The sequence below is a fragment of the Accipiter gentilis genome, chromosome 1 (assembly GCF_929443795.1).
Source record: "Accipiter gentilis chromosome 1, bAccGen1.1, whole genome shotgun sequence".
Taxonomy (NCBI): domain Eukaryota; kingdom Metazoa; phylum Chordata; class Aves; order Accipitriformes; family Accipitridae; genus Astur; species Astur gentilis.
In genome coordinates, this window is record NC_064880.1 from 14,280,542 (window position 1) to 14,307,609 (window position 27,068).

Consider the following 27,068-nt stretch of genomic DNA (forward strand, 5'->3'; position numbering starts at 1 on the left):
AGAAAAATTCTTCTTTTAATTATTTCTACAATCAGAGGGAAAACTAAACGCTGGAGAATTTGACAACACTTGCCTGACCATTTTGACTCTTTGTTGATGGAGAACAGAGGAGCTAATTCCTTCACATTCCTACAGGGAAAGATCAGAAGGGGTTTAGAGATGTAATAATTAATGCTGTGGAAAAGCCTACAGGAAAATTGCAGAGCATGGTAACTGCTGCAAGGCTGGGATGGGGTGCAGTAACTAACGGGTGAATTGGCTTGGGGGTGCAGGGAGAGGCAGAGGGCAGGGAAAGCGTGCTGGGCAGATGAGTCAGTCCCACATGCCATTCATCCATCACTGTAGACAGAAAAACAGGAATGCTAGGGATGCCAGAAAAATGTGTTACTACTTAAAATCAGATGCACCAACGCTAACACACTGTAACATCTGAAGTGTTTTGTCTCAGTTTCCTCCAATGTTTTGTACCAATATCTTCTTTCACTTCCCAGTTTAGGCAAACTTCTTTATTTCAGGAAACTATAATGACCTGCCTTCCTGCCCTGCTAGTGATTATCACAGCTGGAATCTGAAATCCTTTAGCACCAGCATGGCTTATTTTAGGTAAACCAGGAATTATTAGCTGACACCACTGGTTTGCTGCTGTTCTGTGTAGGTGGGTGACTGGAGAGGTGATGGGAGATGGGGTAGTGATGCAAAGCTTCAGTTTATCATGCAGAACTGTGAGACATCAGACACAGCTGTTTGATGTTAAGTGGTTGGAACCATTCCCTGAGAAGAGATGTGGCAGTTTTTCATTTTGCTGTAAAATAGGTGACAGGAAAATACCTCATCCCTGACAAGTGCAGAAGATGGTTAGAAGTAGAGCATGGTTAAGTTCTACTGTGCTTGAGAAAAGGGATGTTTTGCCTCTGATTTGCACTTTGGATGATTCTGGATGGATTTCCACAGAGACAACAAACGGCATCTCCTTCCCCCTCTTCCACTCCAGCTGAGGGAGTTAAACTGTGATGTGGTTTCACATAAGTTTTCCAAAATGATATTCATATGCCATTTTACGGAACAGTATGACTAATTAGTGCAAGCACTTGGTGTGCTACAAACAATTGGTTGTTTTTAGACCATGTGTTGTGGCTATGTTTTACTGCAGTCCAAAACAACTGGAGTTTAAGAAAACCTGGAGGGTTTGATTGGAAAATATGGCTCAGCTTAACTCTGCAACATTTGGGATGGGAGTGGATGCGGCCACACAGCATGGAGCAGACAAACCACGGGGAAAATCAAATAAGCAGACACCGTTGAGCCCTTGTAGCAAGGCCACATGATTCCTTGCTCTCGTGTCTACATGCTGTCAGCTGGGCAAGGACACCGGCACAATGGCAGGAGGAATGCTTTGATATATAAATCCCAAAGTGATGCAGAGACAGTTTCTCAGCTGCTTCAGCTGATGTAATGCATTGTTTTCGCTGAAGCCATCCTGATTTTGTCTGGCTGAAGGACTAACTAGTTCAGACTATTTTTTTGGACAGATGTAGAGGCTGTATTCCCAAATTAAATATGTATATTGATCTCTTGCCTGCCTTCCACCCAGGCTCTGGGAAGAAAAGTCAGGGGTATGCAGGTCTTGTCACTGTAATACCCAAGCATCCCACAGTCTGGAATGGATTTTATCCCCATAGCACTTGAGGTAGGAAATGGTGAGTGGGTGTAGGCTAGGTGGAAGAGATGTATGATGTATTTTTAGAAGGTTCTTCTGAAAACAGCCCTGGGCTCTCTTAAAACTTAGCTTTTTTTACACAGCAAGAGGGGAAGCCAGAGGAGGAGAAACAGCCAGATTTTACAGCTTGCTATGGTGCTGTGGCAGGCGGGGAGTAGCAGATAGGAGCACAGATAGCAAACAGCAGACCATAACAGGCCGTCTTTGTGAGCCAGGCATGGCAATCGGTTGCTATTCAGCAGCCTGGGATAGGTTTGGCTCCCTGCAACTACAGCTGCTGTGGAGCTGGCTTTGCTTTGCTTTTTGCTGAAATAGTCTGAGCTGTGGCGTGTCTGCTGCTAATTAGATTAGGTCCACAGAGGCTGCATTGAATAAGTGCCCATTTTTAGCCCAAGATGGGCAGTTTTGAGCAAGCTTGGTGACAGTTCACAAATTGCAGGTAAGTTCCCTGCCTGGCACAGTAATGGAGAGCTTGTATGTGTTGGTCTGGTGAAGGCTGGCTTATGTCCTCCAAACAGGAGGATCAGTGGGGCCAGGACAACCTCTCTGGGGCTGTTGCAGTGTCAGCTGTGATGGATATTCATATCCCAAGTTTTGTGGCAGGGTGGAGAGCCTGCAGTGTTTGGGCTAGTGCTCGTTAAGGCAGGCAGACTCTCAGTTTAGTGCTTACCACAGACTTAACATACTTCACCTCAGCTACCCAAAACGTGCTTTTGGATGCATGTCCAGAACTTTAGCAAGAAACCTCTGATTTCCAGACTACAATTATATACAGCCTGTTTAGTTGTATGCTTTTGTGCTAACTTGGCTCTGAGCTTTACATAGCATCATCCCCATGCCTTTTCTCTAAAGTAGCTTATAAAAAAGAGATGCAGTTGTTCTGCCTTTGGCTAGACAAGCCAACCCCTTCTCATTTCAGGGAAGGTCCTCCTGCTGCTTATCTTAGGAGCTTTTCTCTCTACAGCCATGCAAGTTTGAGTTCTTCACGTGGAAAAGCAGACTTGCAGGCATCATTTTAGGTAAGGTCTTGTGGATGATTGTGCAATGGTATAAATATTTGCATTGGTAGACCCTTACCTGAAGTGCTCTAACACTGAATGTAATTCTTTGGTGTTTGTGTTGTGATGGTGGCACACAACCAACCTGTGACCAGTTTATCACTCCAAAACTTCCTCCTCTTCCATAGTTTACAGTGGATGAGATCATGAATTTAGTCATTGATGTGCTATTTGCTGTCTGCTTGATTTAATTCCACCTGTTTCTCAAGTCCTTAACCTGTTCCCATTCTTGTATGACTTTATCCTCCTTTATTGGTGATGCTTCATAGCACTGTGTCATCAGCGTATTTCATTAGTGCTGTCCTACTTGTGTCAGGGGGCTAATGAAAATATTAAATTAAATCAACCCCAAGCTTAATGTTTGAAAAACTCCCTCCAAAGGAAGATTCTTCCCCAGCCTTGAAAGGGATCCAGTTCTGAGACCTCAAGACCCCCAAAGTGGCATCTTCAGTGACCTGTGAAAAATTTAGAGATGAAAAACTGTCTTTCATGACATGCCAAGGTGACTAGAGGAGGCCAATAAGTCACTGAGGGGTTTTGGCAAGATGAAGACAACAAATAAGCCCTCTTCAGAAAAAAACCCACATCTTTGGTATAGCAAGTAAGTTGCTGTTGGTAAAAAGGGAACAAGATAATTATCTGCTGCTGTTGTGGAATATTTTTTTTTCCCATCCCTCCTAAATCTTGGCTTGGAAGCCTACCACTTTATGGATTGTATTTTTTTCAGTCAACCCAAGCTCATAGGTCTCTTTTCTGGACCACCTAGGAAGGCATTTATCAGTTACGGCTTTGCTGTGGTACGTCGCTGTGAAACTACAAGCCCCAGGCTAGACACAAGGAAGCTAAGCAAGGTTCCCAGCGTGCCAGAGCTCTGCTGATGCAAATAGCAACTCTGCTAACTTGAAGAGATGAAGCAACAGTAATGAATCTCATCCGGACAAAATCTGCATGGACAATACCAGTCTCCTGAGTCCCGTCTTGACACTGCTTAAATGTGGCAACAACATCTGAAAGCTTTACCCAGGAGGTCTGATTTGCTGAAGAGGATCATCTTGGGCTCTTTAGGAGGTCTAATAAAGTACAAGCCCTTTAGTTGCACCAGTGATTTTCTCTGCAGTATTCCAGTGCCAGCACATACTTGTCTGTGATGTAATTTTTTTCCATTAATAAATCCACAGACCCTGCTGGATAGCATTGCTGTTATGTTTGCAAAATGTTACAATGCTAATGGAGCTCTGCTTGTTCCACCTATCTTAACAATAAGAAATATTGGCCCCCTAAGTGTAGATATTCCAAGGTATTTAAGGGTTCCACTCTCCTTGGACTAAAGGACATCTTGTTAAACCTGTCAGACTTCATTTCTCATTTAGCAGATGCCATGATCTTCTGGTGGAGCAGAGAGGTGCCCTTGTATTTTCTTTTAACACCGTCAGCTAGCCACTGGATTTGCCTATCCCAGGGCTTGCCGCTAATAGAGATGTAATCATATTTTGCTGCACAGAATATAAACCCATCCTTTTTATTATGTAAAAGTGGTCTGTTGAGTACATCAGCAGCAGTTTTAACAGCTGATGACGTATTCCGATTCTCAGGAGTGAGGTTTTACAGGACCGTTTGGTTTAAGAGCAGCACAGAGGGGAAATTGTATATTTGGGGTGTGCTCTGCATCAAATGGCCTCCATGCACACAGGATATTGGAGAATGAGGTACGTACTACGCTCTTAAAATAGAGCCCTTTGAAACTGGCACGGGACACTCAGTCTTGTCCGAGTATCATTAATCACAGTTACGACTCTAAGACAAAGTGAGCCTCAACTTCATGTTGCTTCTTAAAATAAGAAATGCACATTTCAGTATTTCATTTTCAGCTGCACTCACTGCACTTCATAACATAGCCAAAACTAACATGTTTGAATCATTATTTCATATTTATTTGGACAAATTCTGTATGTATAGTATTTTTACAACAAGATGGCTTATTTTGACTGTATTACAAGAAAAAAATTACTATATGTGTCTGGAATGCAAGAAGAAAGAAGAATTTCTGACACTGCAGCGCATGTTCAATGTGTGATTTGAAATCTGACTGCAGTCACCCAACAGATTCTTCTCTTCCAATCTCTGCGCTTTATTTTTTTTTATTTTCTTTCTCTCTTTTTCACAAAGCCCTCTCAACAGTGGTTTTTCAGACATAAACCTGTCTAGCACAAGCCTCAGTTTGGCTGTAAGGCCAAGCCTCTCTAAGGCTTTCAGCCAGTAAGGCAAACAGCACTGATGCAAATCTTACTGCACCACTGAACTGGAAATTCCTTGCATGGATACAGTGATGCAGCTGCACAGGTGGCTGAAATCCGTGGGCAACATGGACCTAAAAATAAGGCACTGTCCCGCCTCTTTAGCTAGAATTCCTCAAAGGGCAGGGGCAAATACAAGGATAAGGGCTCAGTGAACAAGTTACGGAGAGCCTGAAAGGATGATAGTGCTAAGCCATGTCTTGGGGAGGTGAGGTTGGAGTTGTGGTGGCTGAAGAAGGGAAGCATGCAGGATATCTAGGAATGCTAGACACAGCAAGGTTCTGCCTTCATAGCAGGGTCACAGCTCACTTTTAAGGCCCCTGTGCTGCCTTGCAGAGCAGGTGCTTTTTTTTTTCCACTTGTGTGAGCTCAGAGTAAGCTTGATGCCAAATCTCAGGATGTGACCTGTTTTTAATGCCCAAGTAAGGTGGGGAACTCATCTATCAGCTTCTGCTGACAAAATAATAATTTGTTTCTTGTAAAGAGAAACAGTCCCAGGCATAAGAGGCAGTATCAATGCAATACCACTACCCAGTCATCAGAAGAGCCATGGTTCCCAAAACAACTGTAACATGAGTGGTGAGTGCATACACAGCCCAGATGCTGTCTGAAAATAAAACAGAGTGTTTGGCTGCTCTAAGAACGTTGTAGACATTGAACGAGCGCTGGAGTGATGGCAGAGTGAAGGAGAGGGTGGGCTTTGAGTTCCCTCTTGAAAGCGATGCTAAACAGGAGAAAACATCAAAAATTGAGGGATTCCTGTTCAGGCTGCAGATCCCAGGGCTGTGAGGAGGGGACCTGCCTGTCAGGGTGGCTGATCAGGAAGACTTCATTAGGAACTCTCCATTGCTCATCTACTCTGAAGTCAACGGTTGCACCTCCAAGGTCTGCGTGGTCTCTTGCCGCGTTCAGACACGTGTGGTGCTGGGTGCTGTGCAGGCACCATGCTGCAGAGGAGCAGAGGGCGATCACACGGAGACAGTCGCTTCAGCACAGGCACTGGCTATAAATAGGCACCTTGATATCACTCATATAAGAAGCAACACGTGAGAATTAAATAGTTTCTGAAGAACAAGTACCAGCCTGGGACTGATGGAGGGCATCTGTACCCTCTTGGGGAAAGGGATTCTGCTAAAACTAGGGTTTTTTCTTTTCCTAATATAGCCACCCATTGCTTTATGCTCTGATACATGCCCTCATGGGAAGGGATGATATATTAAACTGCTTTTCACAGTTTTGAATTTGAGGATGACCTAAATTTGGTTGTTGTAACATGAAAACTGCCAGATTAACATTGGGCTGACCCGAGCTGGCAGGCGCTGTCTTCCACCTTTATCAAGTTTGAATCCATGACAAAATTAAGTCGTAAAGATTAAATACAGCTTGCTGGTCTTTGTCAATAAGGGGGTGGGTGTGTTTTGCAGCCCTTTTTTCTGTCAGATGTCTGTGTAACCTGCTTGGTGTCCTCAGCTTGAGAGACTTCCAATTTGTATTTGAGGAATTATTGTGAGAATTGAAGTACAAGGGCTGTGGCAGGAATGTCAGAGAATACATGCTCCTTGTCAATGTGAATTAATTGAGCACTGATGTAGTTGACACCAGAATTAATCACGTCCACTTATACTTAACATGAAAATGAATGGTTGAGGGGATCCCATGGGGCTACGAGGTGGGTGAGGATTCAGGGCAGGAGACAGGTTTCTGGCCCACTCCCTCCGTCTTTGTGGCAGAGAAACCGCCCAGGTTCACAGCTAGTGAGGATGTGACGTCCGTTTCCCTGATTTCAGGGAAATTTTCTTCAGCTTTGTGGACAAGAGGCCTCGGGAGGGCAAGTCGCCGGCAGGCTGCGAAAACCGGGGAGCCCGGGGCTGTGCCCGGCCAGGAGCGCGGGTGCCGCGGGGCAGGGGTCCCCAGCGCGGCGGCGGGGCTGCCCACGGCTGAGGGGGCTGCTGCGGAGGAAGGGATGCGAGGGGATCGGGCGAGCCGCCCTCCCCTGCCCGCATCCCGCTCTCGGGGGGTGGGTTAGTGAGGGGCCTGAGGCGGCGCCCGGTCCGTCCCCTCAGAAAGGGGGGGGGGGGGGGGGGGCGGCGGCGCATGCGCTTGGCGGGGGGCGGTGACGGCCGGGCTCTTCACGCCGGCGCCGGCGAGGGGCAGAGGCGGCGGCGGGAGGGCCGGGAGCGGCGGTGGAGCGGGTCCGCCATGGGGACGCAGGGGGCCGGGCGAAAGCGGCTGCCGAACCGGGAGCGCCTGACGGCGGAGGACGATGCGCTCAACCAGATCGCCCGCGAGGTGAGCGGCGGGCGGCGAAAACCCCCTTTTCCCTTTCTCCCTCCTTCCCCCCCCCGCCCTTTCCCGGGCTCCCCCAGCCGCCGCGCACGCGCCCCCAGGCAACGGGCACGACGGCGATTCAAGGGCAGGTTGATGAAACGCGAAATAAAAATCGCATTCATCTCAGCGGTGTCGGCCTCTTTTGTGATGCCAGGGCACCGCTTAAGTCTGAAGCGCTTAAAAGTGTTTATCCGTGAGGAAAACGGCGTACAGTGCCAGCCCGGGCAGAAATCCCTCCCCGCTCCAGCCCCTCATTGAGGGGAAATTAATTGCCTGCTGTTACTGAGGTTGGTGTTAAGGTCTGAGAACCAATAAATAGGCCACTCGGGTTTTTTATGGATATGGATAAATGAAAAAAATGTAAACCAGCAGTCTGCGAGGTGATGCTACGTGAAGGCACAAGTGTACAATCTAACTTGGAAACTGGCTTATATTTATATTTAATGAGTTCAGCTTGCTGCTCACTAGACACTACGTTGTGCTTCATCTGACGTTAAAACCAGGCAATGGCTGTTTTCTTTCTACCTCCTCATTCTTACTTGTTGCATACAGTTGCATTGGTTCAATGGTGAATAGGATGACATGAATTTGGTTATTACATTTTCTAAAGTTGATACAGGTTGTTCTGCATCCTTCTTCCTACAGTATTCCAATGGGGGAGATGGGCAGCCCCAGCCTGAGATTGGGATAAGTGTCGTTGGGGTTGTTCTTCACAGTGTCTAAGCTGATCCGATGCTGGCTGCTGCTGAAGGTGTCCATCTTCCTTCCCAAGGATTGGTTATGTGTGTCTCCTCCCTGCCTCATGTTGGTCTGACCCCAAAATGGGTTACAAGGCAAATCACTCTTCTACAAGAGATTTAAGTCTCTCTCGGTTTCCTTTCCTGAATCACAGCTGGAGGAGGATCAGATGAATGCTAATGTGCAGCTTATTTTTGGTGGTAACTGGCTGTTAGATGGAGTTAGCTGTAACATCACTAATGGGAGCCGTGACATGGGAAGCCTTTACTGTTCTTGTATACCATTTTGAAGTGGTTTGTAGCATTTTTGGAATACATGCAGTAGACTAATTTCTCTGTGAGTGATTTGCATAGTGTGTTTCCAGAAGCCAGATTTTTGTGACAGTATGATAAGAAGTTAGGAAAGTTCCTAGGGATGGAGTTTGAGGTAGGAGGACAAGAATGTCTCATGTCCTGGACAGAAGATAGTGAGTAAGAGTGATTGTGCTGTCTATTAGAGTTTGAGTCATGATAACATCCTAGGAATTGCTTTGGGATGAGGGTTTAAATTTCACAACTGTGTCCTGCCTGTGCTGTCATTTGATCAAGGAAAACATCAGTCTGTAACAGGGGGCCTAGGTTGTCCTTCTCTGTTGCATATTTCTCTCCTGCTTTCACTTTTATGTTGCTTATATACTGCTTTTCACTGTATTGTGCAGTGTTCTGAGGCCTCAAATATTGTGTTGTTTTGTGGTGGTGTGGTGGGTTGGTTTTTGTTGTTTTGTTGTTTGTTTGGTTTGTTTTCTTCTGGGGATTGCTTAAAGGACAACCCCATTTGGTCAAGAAGCCCAACACAAGCATGTCTTTTATCTTTTCCCTTGAGTGCTAAAACTGTGAACTGCCAAGTTCAAGGTTCAGCATTTTCCCATATTATTTTAACTCTTTGCATTACTCTGTCTTGGGTTTTATGCCCTTATAATTGTTTTGTTGTTTTACTGCCTGTTTTCCACACAAAGGATCCCAGATGAATCCTTCTGTATGATCTTAAGAACTCTTAAAAATGTAAAGTAAGCCTTTTGTCTCCTCCTAATAAAGATACTGAGAGCCTTCATGTTAAGAAGGATACAAGGGTTACTGAGATTTTGGCTCTTCCAGCCTTCCTCACAGGTGTTTAGGCAAAGCTGAGACATACACGTGTTGCGTTTGTGCATAGATTTTCACACTTCTCTTTCCTTTGGTCTTCCTTTGTTATCCAGAAGCCACAGGTGCTTGCAAGTTATTAGCAGATTCTGGAATCTCATTTGGCCGTGCTCAGATGGGAGCAGCATCCAAACCAGATTTATTCATAGAGGTACTTTTACCTTGGGATCTCTAGGAGTAAGTTGAAATGTGTGCATCTTCTCTCCTTTTGGTTTTCCTCCAAAATGATTGTGCTACTTTGACACTTTCCAGGTTTTTTTGTAATTGTGAGAAGACCTTGAAAAATCAACAGTTATTGCTATGCTATGTGCTTCTATAGGGACACATTAAGACTTGTAAAAACTCTCTAAAACTCCTCTAATTTGAAGCATAAATTGTTTTTGAATTTTCAACCAAGATGTCTTGCTGTGTACATGCAGTCTTGCATAGATCAAAAGAGAGCCTTGCTCAGTGAAGAAGGCAGTCCTCACCCCCATGGGATGCGAGAACAGTCTTGAGAGGAAGTAACTAAGCAAGCGGAAGGAAATGTTAAAAGTGAAGCATATTGTAGTAATAGGGGTTTAGTAACAGTATTAGTCATGTTAAGCAGTAGTAGTAAGTTTTAATGTTTGAGGCAATTTCTGAGCTAGATCAGCTGCAAGTAGTTTATCCTCTTATCTAGACCTGTTTAGAGTGGAGGTAAAAGGTACAGTTACTGTAAATCTTCTTGTCAATCAGGGAAGAGTGGTACCGTACCACTAAATCTGGCTGTTGAGTTTGACTTGCATTGTAATTAAATGGATGGCAAATATATAAATACAGTTAACGTAAGAACATGATCTTCTGAGCTTCTAATGGAGATAGATGTGTGCCACTCGGGATTTGCTGTATGTGCACCTAGCTTGTATTGCTGAGGTTATTTTTTTTCTGGCTGTCAGCTCTTACAGATGAGAGCAAAGCTGATCAATGATAGGCTTCTCCACTTTCAGACTCATGTTGATGCCAGTAGATTATTCTGTGTTTAGGTCAATGGAAACTTTGGGGCTATTTTATTCCTCTCTGTGGATACATGCCAGCAGTGTTTGCAAAATCTAGCATTTTGATACTCCTTGAGGTCTGTGCCAGCACAGCCAGCAGTAGTTGCCACATATACTGTCCAGTCACCTGTCCGTTCTCTTGGGCTGGTGGTGTATGTGTGATTTGGGAATGCAGAGTCCTAGGCTGCTGAACCTTACAGGAGCTGGCTTCCTGCTTTTTTCCTGCTTGAGTTAGATGGGTTTGATGTGATAACTTGAGACGTTGTTTCTAGGGGAATATTTTTTTTCCCTACCTTCCACTGTGCTCTTTGCTAGCTACAGCAATAGTTCAGTGTTACATGAGCAGAAAGAATTTTGCAAATCCAGCAAGGAACTGCCATCTGTGTAAAGGACTTATTTCTCTTACAGGCAAATAATATTAGTTACTGGTTTTTATTTTCTTGAATGAGGAAGAGCAAGGTCAAGGTAAATTTCTTGTTTTTATTAGGAAAGTAATTTACACCTTGTTTTGCTAATGTTCTGCAAACAGATATATGTTATACTGCTCAGAAAAACAATCCTGCCTTGTGTCATCTCTGTGCTAGAAATCTTCTCCTTTTCATCCAGCAATTTACGGAGCAGAACTCTTTAGCTAGTAATTAATTTGAAGTTAGTAATTTAAGCAACATAAATTTATTTTTACTATTAAAGAAAGTGATGTTATGAGGGTTGCTTCTTCACTCTTCGTACACTGTATGTCACTTTCAAAGTTTCAAGAACTGTCACCTACATACTTATATGTACATAATTATTATTTTTTAAATAGCTGGCATGATCAGTTTATGGACTGTAAATTTGATTGTTTCACTGAAGCTTTTGGTTTGAGCATTGACTTGCATTCTCAGTGATTCAAAAATGGAGATGTTACACTCCTGTGATGGAGCAGAAAGTGTAGCTGTAGAAATAGCTCAAAATGCAGGTGAAGTGAGCCAGCCAGCTTTACTGGTTATGGTAAGAAGGCGCTAAGTAACTTCAAAAGCCTAAATTTGAGTTTCAGGACTAGTGAAGAGATACTATGATCATTGTATGCAGGATCTAAAGGCCTGGTTTATGAATTGAGGGGATAATTTGGGGGAGAATTCTCTGGTTTATACAACAATTTGGGTAACCTGCATAAATAGAGATGGAAACAATTTGGTAAAAGTTGAAGCTAAACCAAGCAGAATGTATATTTATATATGGGAACACAAACCACACTAACTTTATTGAACTGTTGTGCAAACAAGCACATTTAAAGCAGCGTATTCCCTAAGGATATACTAGGTAATGCTCATGTGAGGTCTGTGTGCCTCATTAGTATAGTGGTGGAACTTTTTTGAGCAGTATTGGGCATTAGAAATGTGTGAAGACTTTAAGCCAGGTAAATATTCCAAGAGAAGACCTTGGAAAGGGTCTGTTTTGTGTAGCACCAGTTACTTATACTTATTTTTTTCATTTCATTACTTTCTGTTTTTATGAGTGTTAAACATATCAGCCCAAGAGAACAAATGATCTGAAAAAGCATGCCTGGCTGTAGGTCTTTCTTCTAGAATAGAAAGTTATGAAAGCAAGGGATGCTCATGGAGGGCTTGACTCAGCCTGGTTGACCTAAATATAGGAAGGAAGGAGGACTTTGTAGGCAATCCTTGCAAGTAGGGCGTGGAGAATTGTTCCAAAATTGAGATGATTTTATGTAGCAAATGTGCTCTTCTTCATTGAAGGCTCCTTTTTCCCTAATGTTTTTACGTCTATGTATCCAACAAATGGCATTGGCATCACTTGTAATCTTTCCCGAAGGAAATGTGTGAAGGAGCAGCTTTGGATGGTTTTGCTTAAGACCTATCTCATTTTAAATGGGTGATTGTAGCCTGTCTCTCAATACACAGTCTGCCTCACAGTATGCCTTTTGCAACTTTAATTAATTAGTTGCCTGTTTTTGTGTTCATGCCTGGCCTGAGTCTGCTTCAGCTGTTCTCTTGCTGTCCGAGGAAACAGCTGTTTAGGAACTGTGATTCTTATTTCAGTCAAGCAAGAGACTGCTGTTAGGATTAACAACATGGGAAGCCCAGCCTTTTTCTTTGCAAGCCCAGATGCTGAGCTTGTCTGCAGGATGTAATACTAAGCATTACCTCATCTAGAAGGATGTTTTTCCAGGGCTGTTGCTGAATAAAGTTGGAGCTCAAGTGTACTTGCAAGGCTTTCAACACTGCTCAGGTTTTTTTTTCCCCATCCTTTTGTTGCAAGGAGCATAATCCATACAGCATGTTGGGCTTGTGAAACAAGGTATTTGTCCCTCCTATCAAGTCAGCAGGTTGCCAGGAGCAGTGAATCTGTCTAGCTAGACATAAGCACTTGTAGGCAAACCTTAAAATAGCAGTTCTGAAATATCAGCTGTTGTCTTGCTTGTGTTGAAATACTTTTTGGGGGAGAAGTTGCCCATTGGAATGGGGGAGGGGAGGGAGAAGTAGAAGCCATACTTTCCTTCAGATAGTTGTAAGGTGGCTTTGAGACCATGGTTTGTTTTGTTTGTTTGTTTTTGGTTGTGTTTTTTTTTTTCTTTTAAATACCAGAGATGCTTCCAAGAAGGGAAAATGCATGGTCATTTAATCATGGGGCTTTCTCTGCTTCTGGTCTTATCTGGTGCTCTTGCTTATTACCCTGAATCTACTAGAGATGAATAGCTGGCCTTGCACATAGTAGAAAAATAGCTGATGTTTGGGCTTTCATCACAAAGTAAAGATGAGGGAAGTGCTTAAGGACTTTTTATGGGAAGACATCTATAACCATCTACTCCCAAGACACTCTCCTTTTCTTTTACCTTATTTCAGTTAGGGAACAAGAAGGAGAACTTTCCCAGCTAAAGCTGGAAAAATAACTGGTATGCGCATTGAAATGAGAATGTTACATCAGGCAAAAATATATTTCAGAAGCATCCATATGGGTAGGCTTGGTCTTCAGTCTTGCAAATTAGTGTTGGCCAGTTCCTGGTGAATGCGGTTTTCATACCATGGGTAGCTGAGATGACTTGTTGTGGCAAAGATCACTGTGGTTCAAGGGTACTGTGACTGCTAGATTCCAGCCTAGCATCTTTGCCTGTAATTTCATTTTAAACTCGTAAAAGTAAGATGTTGTAAGGTAAACTGCTGCTGTTGAAGAGCTGCTGTATGCTGCTTCATCCTCTGCCCTGCGAGTAGTGTAACCTCTTCCAGAAGAATGACACTAGCGAATGGGGACACTAATCTCTTAAACTGAGTAGTCTGATGTGCTGGAGCTCATTTGCAGGTACTTGTAGATGTTTTGAGGGTGGAGAACCACCAGCGTTGCTGGTATGTAGCAAGAAATGTAAGGCAGCTCTCAAAGGCCTGGATGTAGAAGCTTTAATTGTGTTGAAATTAAGGCTTGGTGTGGCATAATAAGTAATAAATTAGGCAGTACTTCACTGGTAGGAATTTCAAATTTCTGATTACCTGGGAGGAGCTGATCTAATTGCCATGCAGTCCTTGCAGTGTGTAAATGACTTCAGGTAGGTGAATGACCATGTGACATAATCTTCTGTTATGAAAATGTGGAAGTTCTGGTCAGGCTGCTAAAAACTACTGATTTCTGGAGGCTACAGAGAGGGTACAGAAGTCATGTATTCAGAGGCTGGGAAAAAGCACAGGAGTAATACTTTCACATTGGCAGGAATGTGCCATAACCCTGACCACTGTACTAGTTTGACAACTGTTCTTACTTAAGAGTACTCATTGGTTAGACCTCAGCACCAAAGACATTTCCTATGTGTATTTGGATGGATTTCTAATTCTGCCTTTAAACAAACTTAACTAAGCGGCATGAAGTGTGGAGGGCAGAGTGAAGGACGAGGCTTGGGAAGTATTTCCTGATGAGCAGAGCTACGAGCAGTTTTATAGCCTAACCAGCTGAGAGTTTTGGACATTGAGAGAGGGGAAGGCGCAAGTGAACTCTAACACTTTACCCAAAGCTGAGGGAGGGTTACTTGTTTGGGGATGTGGATGTATGCCTAAACCAAAAACTGGGCAGAAGGGGATGTATCCTTGGCTAAACAAACTAGCGTCTCCGCAAGATGGACTTGACGTGCACTGCAGCATCTAGCCTGCAATTCTGTTCTGTGTTCCTTCATCCCCTCAATGTTTCGTGTTTTCATGTGAGTGAATTTGCAATACAGTGTGTGCTACTTTAGGGTGTGGAATTCTAAAGCTGGGGTGTTTGTCTTCAAATCCTTTGAGAAATGTTTGATTTTATTGTCAGACATAAAAATTTGGAAGTTTTAACAAAACTAGCTATTTCTGGGTTAAGGAAGGATGGATGTTTTGGGTATTGAGTATAACTGCACAGAAAGAACACAACTCTGGTCTAAAACTGAGTGACTAATTCTGACTTGGAAGCTTCACTCAATAGATTGAAATAACTTTTGTTAATTTAGGGACTTAAGATACTGTTTGGTACCAACAAAAATGAGTGTCTGAGCTAATTGCTCATTAAAAATTTCTGACCTAGAACTGGAAAGTTGAATGCTTTGTGATGTACTTTCAGTAAAACATCCTGGGTGAGAACTGAAAAGAGGTAGATTTGTTCAGTCACATCTTCTTTGCCCTTCTGTGTGCCTACAGCCTGGGAGGCAGCAGCTTGGCATGGGCTGTGGTTTTATCCACCTAAATACTGCTGCAGTATTGAAGAGTTGAGCTGGAGATGGCAACAGGGAAAGTGATCCGATAGTGCCAAATCCCAGCTATGTCCTAGTGTCAGATGTGGTAAGGAAGCGTCTTTATTTCCTATTGCTTCTAGCTCCTTGCTGGTTCATCACTGCTCTTTTTCACAGCTCTTTTCTCCTTCCGGCATGCTGCATTTGTGTGTAAGATGAGAGTTTCCTTTGTGATACAGCTTAATCCTGACACTATACTTGCAAAAACACTGGATGCCTTCTAGTTCTTCGATGCTTCGTGAGCTCCTGTGCTCTTTGAGAAAATATTTAGATTTTTTTTTTTATTATATGTTGCTGTACAAGAAATCGGAGCTTTTGGTAAACCAAAATTGCCAGGTGCATCACCACTGCTGTGTTTCTATTTTTAATATCTGGTAATTTGGTAGGGCAGTGCTTGTTATCACTGGCACATGAAGAAATGCAAAAACAATAGTTAAGTTCCAGAGCAACAATTTTCTTTCCTCTCAGCTGTCATAAGGTTTATGTGAATGAGAGTGGACTGTTCAACTTGTATTCAAATTTCTACCAAAGAAACAAGCAAGATGGTATCTCCAACTGCTTCTGGGTTCCTCAAAAATAGATTCTCAGAGTTGGGTTTTTCCTACCATAACATCATTAATTTCAGTTTTTAGATGTAATTAGTATCAGATTGATTTATCTTTCCCTGAACAGAGTAGCTTATTGGAAGAGAGTTTCCACAAAAGCAGTTTGAGTGTTTACTGGTTTAAATGGTTGGTCAGTGACTTGTGTTTTACTATTGCCTGCAATGAAGTGATGATGCCTATGTTCCAAGTGGTCCCACTGGTGACTCTTTGCAGACTGTTCTCGCAGTCCCACAGATGCCTCGAGCACAGAGCTCTGCACAGACAGGGAACATAAAGGAATAATGTTTCTTCCCTCTTGGTCTCTGCTTTTGCATATCTTGTGACCTTTCCCTTCACCAGTATCTGATTTAAATATTTTTTTTTCTTTGCCTTCCTCTTTTGAGTACTTCCTATGTCCCAAAATATCCTTTCTCTAATCCCACATTTGAGTACCAAATTTAGTTGAGTATGTCTCTTCTGTCTTCTTTTGCCAGCCTCTTCCAGTACACAGAAACAGAATACAGGAGTATCTGGCACACTAAAAGCTGGGTCAGGTTTTTAAACTTGTTCCCTCAGGTCAGATGGATTTCAGGCATCCCCACTTGGGTCTTCTAATTATGGAGCATTTATCAGCTAACATACTAGGATGACAGGAGAGCAAGGAAAGGCTCTTGGTGCACTTCACATGCAGAAAAATCCCTGGGCTCCCATCTCCTGTCAGACTCTTGTAGCTTCACGTTTTTTCCCTTTTAAAACACACATTGCTTTAGATTCAGATATTTCAGATATGGCTGTTTATACTGGTGCCAATGCACTACAGTCTTCACATGGAAACGTGAAATCGTATTTGCTTTTTCTGACTATGAACAATAAAAGGTAACAGCCTCCTGTTTTTTTGTTGGGTTTTTTTTTTCCCATCTGTGCAATCACTTCTTGTTTCTCTCTGATTGCAAACTTGAAATTCTTTCAAGTGAGTTGCTAGGAAAATAGTAGATATAACTTTACATGTTTTTAGAAAATAAGTCAGTCTAAATTTTAGTGGTCTACAACACTATTGCTTTGCTGCGCAACTGTGCATTTCCCATAAGCTGTTTTCTTTAAAATGTCCATTCTTGTATATGAAATGTGTGTGTGCTGGTCTTGATTTTCTTCCTTTGCTGAATGTGTTACTGAGCTCTAAGAGGATTTACATTGACAAAATATGTTGAATCAACATCTGTTGAAAATTGCAGGGAGCTTTTGGGACATTTTTGTGATCTCCAAGGGTCGTGCTATTCCATTGTCTGTTAAATATGAAATGTAAATCTGCCCTGATGTGAAATGAGTACATTGAAACAGTGATGTGACCTAACCTTTACATGAACTGTGGAGGAATCCAGGGGCTCTGGGAAATAATATGCTTGTGTGTGGATAAAAGGGATAATGTTGGTATATGTAGAGAATGTCAGTGTTTTATTTATAGAGGGTTACACAGTGGTTTTGGTAATATTTGTACATTCTTGTCTAATTACCCTGGGGAAAAAAAAATCATTATTTGGTGAGCTAGAGCAAGCAAAGAAAGTTTCTCTGTATGTGCTGGTGAAATGCTTTTGTATCATTGATGGAATACATATGTACTGTCAGACTGACAACAATTTTCAGGCTAGCAGGAAGGCATGTGGTAACCCAGAACTTGTTGTCTAACCAAGCAATCTACAAATTTACTATTAAAAAATAAAGATCAGTGGGTTTGGTTTGTAGTGAGCTGTGCACTTACAGCAATCTATCCTAATTTTTTTAATTTTTTTTTTTTTGGGCGGGGGGTTGTGCTCAACCTGTTTAATACAGAAGCAAGCTTCTTGGAGAACTGCAGCATGACAAGTCTGCTTGTTCAATCTTTCCACTATAAAATCAATACAATGTGCCAAAAAAAAAATATAGTCTAATATCTTGGATATGAGCTCTGTGAATACAGTGATGAGGTATAAAAACCTTATGTATAACATTTCTAGGACTGCTTGGTGCACCTCAGGAGCTGGTAGTAAACCTTAAGGGAATTCGGTTTTCATTGTAATTTCCTCCAATAGAACGTGATTCTCAAAGGGCAGAGTTTTTGCTGCTGGTTTATCCTATTCTCTCACTACTTCTTGTTACTTGCCATTTTTTGAACACGACTGTTCCTGACATTAAACTAATTGAACAACACAATTTGAATGTTAAATACACTGTCAGACTGAGGATAAAGTTATAATTGTATTTGCTGGGTGGTAATTGCTGTTAGGGGAAAAAAAAAAAAGGAACAAGCAAAAAAAGGACCTGATCAGGGGAGGGCTGCTGCTTTATGTCTTATGCTGTTGATGTATTCCCAGCAGCATTCCTTGATTTCAAGAACTCCAGTAAATAGCTGTGAAGGTAATTTTTCTCATACAACTAAACAAGGTGTGTGTAGCCTGGTAGTGTATTTCAAACTGAACTCATTTGTTGGTAAGGGTTAGGACACAGATTCTCCAGGTAATCCATTATAGCTCAGACCCAGTTTGGATACAGTAATCCTGTCCCACCCCCACACAAAAGCTGTCCAATCATTTCTTAAACAACGCTGGTTTTTTAGCTTTAATCCGAGCTGATGGGTTGTTCAGCGCCATCTTATTCTAGGCAAGTTGTCTTGGCATGTCCTGGCTCTCTCAGGGAATTTCTCTTCCCATGAGGGAACGGGTTGTGGAACGATAACAAGCATGAGAGGGTAACTCCTGTCCGCTGGCCAGGTAAGAGTATCTTGTAGATACAAATTCTTTAATTTGCTTGTAATGGTGAGATATGGAGAATAGTGTGATATATACATTTTTTAAATTTATTTGTTTTTTTTACAGGCCTCTTAAAATTGCTTGAAAAGTGTGAATTTTTAAAATGTTTTCTCTGTGAAATTTCCTCTGTATGCTCTTTCTACAAACTGAATGTAGAACTTGGCTCCTCTCCTGAAGAAACATGGTTAGAGTGCCGTGACTACATGTTTGAAGTTTGATATTTGAGCTTAAAGGACAGAAAAATCTGGTAAAGCACAATGTAGTAGAATCTGTTATCCATACTCTGCAATGTACAGCTGTGCTAACAAGAAAATGCAATTTTACTGTCCTTTTTTAAGGTAGTTTCTCTGGATATAGACACTTTTGCTTAGGTTTGCTGAAGCAGGTTTTGGCATTTCTTTGGTGGATGTTACAAATGGAGAATTTCAGCCTGTATTTGAAGTGTCCTGACTCTTCCATCAGAATATAGGTAGCCTGAGGGAGAGCTGCAGGTTATTTGTTACAGCAGAATATCTAAGTTAATCAGAAGCTCAGCGTCTCTGCAGGAAGGTGGTACAATTTGAAGAATTGCATACAACTCTTTCCCACCTAGCTATCCCCAAACACTTTATACACATAGTAGGGATCCAATGCTTGACAGAAGTAGAAAGTAGTGGGGGGCATGAAAATCACAATTTTTACAATAGTTCTCTTGTATATGGTAAATGTGTGTGAATGTTTTATATGTAAAATAAAAAGTCTCCTCTGGTGATGTCTCTTGTAGGGTCCTTCATACAATTTATATACTAGACTTCTGATCTTCTCCAGTACTTATGATGACTCTAAGTCCTCCTTTTAAATTCCATGTAAAGTCAGTGTAGTTGAAGAGGTAATGAAAAACAGTGCCTTGCAACTTGTAACTGTTATACTGTAGTCCAACAAAACATCACATTGTAAACACAATAAAATGGTCTATTACCAGATTGCTTTATTAGCTCTAATCAGTCTAAAGAGCTAAATTTAATTAAATCTGCTTGTGGATGAGAACATTCTACCCATGGAAAGGTGCACTAAAGGTCATATCCAGTTTTGAATCTTAATGTTATATGTAAAAATCTGTTTTAATTTGCTTGAAGCCAGGTAGGAATGTAGCTTTAAAGGTTATTTTTTCTTATTATTTTAAGAGATCTGATCTCCCTGAATTTTGTGACCAAAAATAGAAAAATAATGTGTGAGGAGATAATTTCAAGTATTAGATGTATATAGCTGTAGATATTTTATACTTACTGATAGTACTGTGTAAACAAAGATTGAACCCTTTGTTCTGACTTGATACTCAAATGTTTGCGGTTTGAACTCCCACTTATTAAAGTACTTAAACAAATTACTGTTTACAGTTAAATATCTTGAATTTTAGGTAGGCCCTTTCCAGGGAAATAAAGCTCTTACATGAGGAGGAAGGAGAATGTCTATTTTCAAATACATGGCTGGGAAAGAAAAGTGCCACTGAGTTCATATGAAAACTTTTTCACTCCTAAAAAGTTCTCTTGGACTTATTTTTTTTGAAAGGGTGTTCAAACAGTATTGAGTGGTCACACTTTTGAGTGGCTTCTATATCATTATCCCTTGTTCTGACATTTTTATTACATTTTGGAGGTAGGCTCTGCTCATCAATCTTGCCATGAGAGCTTTCATCAGGTGTCACAACACACTGATTTTCCTCCTGCTGTCAATGATCTGTAGGATTGAGGATCAAAACTGTTGTCATGAGTGCTTAGTATAGATAATATAATAATTATTTTAAGTCCCTAGCAGTTTAAATAGTACTGATATCAACTGTTAATGTAGTGGCCATATAACCAAGTTTGATTATTCAATCTGGTAAAGTAAGGCTGACACAAACACTGTCAAGAGTTTTCTTTAAAAGAACATGCTATGTAGCACCTGAGATGAGGAGTATAATGCCGTGCTAAAGAGTCAGTGCTACCTAATGCTGGAGACACCTGTACTAAAGCAAAGAACAAGCATTCTGAAACCTAGACATGTTAAAAATCCTTTCTGCAGCCTTTGTCAGTAATCATTACAAAAATTCATTTCACTTGAGTTTTGACATTAAACTTCAGTAAGTTCCAAGAATTTACACTGTGGTCATTACAGGAAATCCTGCCTAACAGCCTTAGAAATTCAACTGTCATCTTGGGAAGACCTGCAGACTTCTATAAACTGTATCACGGATAACTGTGTTATGCCTAGATGGGAGGTGGAAACCTTAGGTGTATTTATTTCTGTGTAGGATAAAACCCGCACTCTTCTATTAATAAATGTGTGAAGGTTTCTTGGATGTATTTTCAGTATGTTGCTTTTAAAAAAGAAAAGGTGTGGGGAGGTGGAGGGGAAGGAAGCAAAGGCCACCTGAGGGAAGGGTCTGATACTGGTGCAGAGCAAAGTAGCAGCTGACAAGGTCTGATGCTGCAGCCTAAGATAGTAGGCAGGTAACCCTCTGCATAGTTACTTTGTAACTCCTGAAGAATTTTGTCTACTTCTGTGCTCCAGTCTTTATTTCTACCTCTTTGAGTGACATGCTTTATGAAAGGCTTTTACTAACTTAAAGAAATTAAACAGTCAAGTATAAGTGGTAGGTGTGACTACAAAAGACTGGATAACACTTTTATTTCTGTTCTATATGCATTCTTGTTCCTTGAGAACATTATGGGGTGCTTTGGTCACTTGAAAGTAACTCCAAAGAGAGACTTTTTTTTTTTTCCTCACCCAGGAGGACTTGCATTCAGTGTCAGGCAGGCCATATTATTCGGACATACTGTGCACCAGATAGTCAGTTTATATATAGAAACAACACACTTCTTCTAGTACTCTCTTTAATGTGCTAAGCTTGACAGAATTCCATCTGAGACACACAGTAAGTGGTTACTCTGGCTGATTTGCTAGTTGATGACTACTGGGGAGAAGGGAAGTATGGTATGGCAAATAAGGGCAATCCAGATATTTAACATAATATTTTGAAGGAAACAATTCAACGTATTATACTTGCTTTAGAAATGGCTAGTACAGTAGTTATGCGATTTATTTATTTATTGTCAGACTATCTTCAGTTTGCTTTTGCTTCAGTTCTGCAACAGGAATGCAGTCAGGCTGGGTGCAGTGAGATAATATCCATCCTAATACTGCCAAACCAGGACAATTGTATAAATGGATTTAATTTCCAATTCTGTAGCATTGCAGTGAGTTCTTTCTGAAGTGTGACCTGATTGTACAGGGAACACTTTGGGAAGTACAAAAGTGATGTATGTTTTTTATATAACATAATGGGTCTTGTTGACAGTCTTCTCTTAATTATTAATTTGAAATAACTCTTCTTGTACAATATTTTTTTTAAACCAGACCTGTTTTTATAGGGCATGAAAATACTTAGGCTGGGTGGGGGTACGCAATAAATATTTTTATTCCCTAAAGTGATGGCTCTTGGCCAACTTCCGTGCTCTTACTCATGAGCTGCTGGTCTTATTTCTGCTGAATTCAAACTTCTTTATCTCTGAAGAGCAGGAATAATTATTTATGCATGATTCTTACTCCTGAGTGTTGTTTCATTAATGAGATGCTGAGATTCCTTGGTTCTTGAAGGCAGTTCATTCAGGAGCCTGGCTATGCCACTGCCATTTGTGACACTGTGCAACTCAATCAATATAGATACTGACTTCAAAGTGTCCTTGTTTCTTTCTCAAGTTTTATTGGAGACGGAGACCCTTGAAACCCTGTATGGCTGGCAGTGCTCAGTACAACACATTTTTTTTCCGTTAAAAAAATTGAAATAAGACTTTCAGCATAAAGGTCTCTCTTAAATAAAAGATCTCCAAACTGAGGGCAGAGTCTGAGCAGAGCAATGAAGTTTCACTGTGTTGGTTTATCTCCTTATCCTGTTTGGTTGCTTATGCTTTGAGATTATGCTACATTAAAATTGAATCCCAAGACAAAAAAACCCCAACAACCTACAGCTTCCTAGAAACCTTTTTAGTTTGTGAAGCAGTGCTTATTTTAGAAATGGGCTAGTTCAGGGGCATGAGAGAAAAATGACAGTAATGCCATCGAATGACTCGGTAGTCAGATGTCAAAGTATTCTGTGTTTTGCTTGAATGCTTTTTAATGTTACTGCTTTTAGAAGATAATCAATGTTCTGTGCAACTGCTTTCTTATTTTCATGCATCTCATGTTCACATCGGCTATCTTCATTATGGAATATTCTAAGCTCATAAAATCAAAGTTTTTTAGTCTTTTTTTTTTTTTTTGTCTCTATACTTAAGTGAAGTGCAGAAAACAAAAGCCTGTTTTATTCTGTTGTCTGGTGGCTTTTTCTGCCATAGTGTTGTTGGAAATTCCAGGGGAAAGGGTTATGGCTGGAATGGGAATGGAGAGTGAACTTTCCTCACTTGGACATTGACTCAAACCAAGAGCAAAGTTATCCTGGCAGAGTACCATGGGAAAATCTATGCTTCTGGGGCAGTCAAATGCCACATTTTACAACTGCAATGCTTATTCAGAAGGGGAAAAAAGGACAAATAAGTTGGTCGTACAAAAAGGGGAGGAGAAAAAGGAGGCAGGTATCTTACACCTTAAAATATCTTTGAAAACAAAGTGCTCAGTGTTGATTTTAACAGCTCCTTGGAAGTTGTGCCATCATTAAGGGAGGGGGCATGATACTGCAGGTCCACCCAGTGTACCAGTAAGGCAGTTGCCCTTCTGTAAGAGATAAGGGGAAAATGGTGCTTAAGTCTTGCCTTACTAGTCTAGACACGAGAGCAGAACCCAGTTCTGGTGCATCTTTATCCCCTGTTTCTTAACTTCGGAGCAGTCTCTTCCCTCACCTTGCTGTTTCCCATTGTTTGAGAGGTGAAGCAATGCTGGCTCTGGCAGGGCTTTCGGCTCTGCCGGGGTGATGCCTGTGGTTCAGCTAAGTAGGGTGTCATAGGAATGAGCTTCCTGCCCTAACGGTTCTGTCTTCTTCCCCTCCCTGCCGCTGACTCATGCTTGTGATCAAATGACAAAGTTAACCCCTTAAAAGAGAAAATAATTTTTCTGTGAATGTAGAATGCAGGAAAACTGGTGTCTCAATTTTATTATTATTTTTTTTTCCTTTTGGAGTTTGTGTTTTGCTTCAGCACTGGAAATGTACTGGCCAGTTATTCAGGATGAAGTAGGTCAAAATGTGAACTGGCTCAGTCTCTCCAGTTTGGGTGTCATAGGCAGATGGCAGAGGTTTTCTGCACGTGTATGTTGCTGGCTAATTTGCAATTCCATTCTGAAACAGATTAGAGATCTGTTTTGGGTTCAACATCTTGGACATTAGTGAAAGCATTACAAGTCAGGCCTCTTTGTAGAATACCTGTCTTTCTGCCTGGATTTGGCAAGATAGGAAGCCAAAATGGAAGGATTATTATTGAGATGAATTGACTGGAAGGTTAACCTTCATGTAGCCAGTCCTTCATCTATCTCCTTGTCAGGATAGTTTTAATCTAGTGTTGGTCTTTAGCATCTGAAATCTATTATAAAGTGATTACATTGGATGGAATTGCACTTTATAAACCACATCCTGAGTTCAGCAAAAATTGCACTGGACCTACCTATTGTGAGTATAAGCTCCCTAGTGCGATGGATGTTGTATTATGATACTTCTAGAAGACAGGGATATATTTAGAAGCAATACTGATTTATTAATAAAATCTAGAGAAAATGAGCTTTTGTGCTTGGCAGTTTTTCTCCTCCAGTACTCATTTGAGAAGTTGTGTGTGTATGTGTCCCCTCCCCCCCAAGTCTGGCAAGTTCAAACTATATAACTTAAAATATTTATCTCAGAGAAGAGAATCAGTAGGACTTACGAGTTAATGAATGAGGTGAAAGAGTAGACAGAACAAGCCAAGACACTCTTAATAGTTCTGCCTGCTTTTGTATGTAGTGTACCTTTTATCGCTGCGTTTGGACTGGAGTAATTTCCTCCCATCCAAGATTTTTGACATCGTGGCTCTTCTCTTCATCTAGTTGGAGAGGCTTTAGACCATGATTGCTTAGCAGTAGTCTTAAAGAGCTTTTTGAAAAGAAGAGCTAGAGAAGTATCCTGGGTATAGTTCAGGAGCAGAACTATCAGCTTCCTCTGTTCCTTCTGCTCTCAGAGAGTCGAAGCTAGATGTGGGAAGTGTGTGCAAGCAAAGGCGGCAAGGATAGCTCAGTTGCTGGCAACAAATGGCATGTATCTCTGAAGGCTGTGTAAGTTTGTGTACATTTACTTCTGGTAAAAAGACTGAATAATAGTGAAGAACTAGACTAGAGCTTTGCATTGTGACTGCAGTTTGGTCGTGTGTCCCGTCCCCCCGTCCCGTCCCCCCCCATGTAGAAAGGCTGAAAGCTTAGCTAATTTCTTTTATAAGATTATGTTGCAACCGCTTGCCATCTGAAGCTAGAGCTTTGTCAAAAAAGACATTGAAAATGACAGCTGAGAGCTGAAAAAACTCTCATGCCTAAAAGAGGAGGGACTCATCATGCTTGTTGCTTTTTGGATACCTTTGACAGCTTATGCAGTTTTCTCTGAAGACACCTCCCTGCTTTACAGATGTGATACTAATGTTATCATACGGTGAAACCAGGAAGCAGTTTTGCTAGTTTAGTCTGTGAGAGTGAAGTCTGCATGACAGTAAATCTATGCATCACAGCTACAATTGAACTAGCCTCTGTACTACCAGTTTGAGATCTCCCTGTGGCCTCCCTCCTTTGCAGCTGTAAGTCCCCCTATTTCTCCTCCTCTTCAAAGGTGGCTGCATCTATTTTCCCATTATGACAGTCCTCCTGTAGACCCCGGTGCTTGCAGTCATTCGGATGTCACTTGAGGCTAGCTCCGTAGCTAAAAACTAGATTTCCTAATTGCTACAAAATGTCAGTTGAGGTCCAAACACATGTGCAAGTAAGATGATTTATATAAAAGCTTAAGAGTAGCTTCTATTTTTCTGACACTTTCTCAAAAGTCCATTTCATATCTCCAAGTGAATTTTGGGATTTGCTGGAAGAAGAGTGGAAATATAGACTCGTGTTTGGATGCTAAATCTTGTCTACAAAGCTGTTCATGTTTACCCGTTTCAGCTGCTCATTGTATTGAGTGAAGTGGTTCCATTGTCCTAAGCAATTCAGTATGATAGGTTATCAGATTGATTATTTTTAAAAAACAAAACACAAACCCTCAAAAAAATTCCTCAGAGCTTTGATTTGTACTGGTAATTACTGCTAAAGGCCTCTCTGACTCTTGTAATTAATGTTAATAGCCTTATAAATATTCTCCAAATATAATTAAAGGAAATGACATGTTAGAGAAGTAAGGATTAAGTTGCTATGTTGGTGAGGACTAATAGGCCCTAGCAGAAATGTGATTTAAAAACAAGACCTCACAGAGAAAGTGGCAGCTTTCTGGGCAAAGATTTTATTGATACTACTAGTTGGAGGAAATAATATTGTTTATATACCCTATGCATCAAAATTAATCATTGTATTGAATAATTTCATAATAGTAAATATGCTAGGTGGATGTAGTCATGTAAATAGTGTTGAATTTCTGGAGTGTAAAAAATAATATTCAGATAAACTCTCCTAATCCTTGTAAAACTGTAGCTTTATAGTGTCCTAGTGTGTCAGAGTCCTTAAAGCTGCTGTTTGTAATGGTGTCTGGCTTCTCAACACTGAACTTTTAATGGCATGGAGTTGAAAGTGGCTTTACCTTTCAGGAAAGTGAAGACTTTGTGTGCTTGACAAAAGGAAGGGGCTTTAAGATCCCACATCTTTGGCGAGGCTTCTTGTGATTCACAGGGTGGGGAATGGAAGTCAGTTTCTAAAATTAAACCAAACTTTCACATAACTTTTTTCCCCTCTTTCTCCCAGTGTGAATGTGTTACATAGTCTTCTGTAGATACAGACAAGCAAAGAGTCCCCCATTAAAGAATTTTCATACCAGGACTGGTCAATGCTCATATCTCCAATCTCTGCTTTGATTTTTGAAGCCTTGAAGGATAAGTTACTTACGTCATCTTGAAGCTGATCTACTCTCTTTACCCTTTCCCCTGTTGGATGGGAAGGGTGAGAGTATGTTTCCTGCAGTCATTCCCTTGCAGAGAGGCGAACAAATAAGAAAGGGTTGTGTTACATGCTGTAGTTATGACAGTTATTTGGAGATGGCCAAGTTGGTCAACAGCTGCAGCCCTCTGCTATTGCGTGAAAGGTTTGCTTTTTGCCACACTGCTTATTTTAATGAACTCCATCTGCATGTAGTGTAGTCCATAATAGAAAGCAGATTGCTGGGCTGATGGTGTCTACAGTGCAGTATAGGTGCTATGAGTTGTCCAGTCTACTGGGTTGCAGAAGAAAGTTGTATAGGAAAATGAGGCAGATAACTTTTTGTTTAGTGCAGAAGCAGTTTCTAAAATGTTGACATTTTGCCTGAAAAGGAAAGAAATTGTGTGGTTTGGGGGAGGGTAATTGCAGCAATTGCTTACAAAGGATTTGACGGTTTTCTGAAAAAGGCAGCTCATGATATCTGAAACTTATTCTGTAGTTAAATCTCTGTTTTTTTCCTGTGTCTCTCCCTGCCCCCAAAAGTCATGATGA

The 27,068-nt window shown here is 41.3% G+C and overlaps 1 protein-coding gene across 14 annotated transcripts in view; it reads left to right on the plus strand.

The window, feature by feature from the left end:
- The first annotated feature begins 7,206 nt into the window (after window positions 1-7,206).
- LRRFIP1 (LRR binding FLII interacting protein 1) overlaps window positions 7,207-27,068 on the plus strand; it is a 116,923-nt gene continuing 97,061 nt past the window's right edge. For 10 of the 14 annotated variants that reach the window (XM_049802123.1, XM_049802106.1, XM_049801951.1 and 7 more), the window contains exon 1: window positions 7,207-7,358. In XM_049802123.1, the coding sequence (XP_049658080.1) occupies window positions 7,269-7,358 (90 nt within the window). In that variant the 5' untranslated portion in view covers window positions 7,207-7,268. Of the gene's footprint in view, window positions 7,359-18,285; window positions 18,399-27,068 lie in introns of those variants that run through there. The other 4 variants (XM_049802044.1, XM_049802064.1, XM_049802016.1 and 1 more) reach the window with 3 other exon arrangements.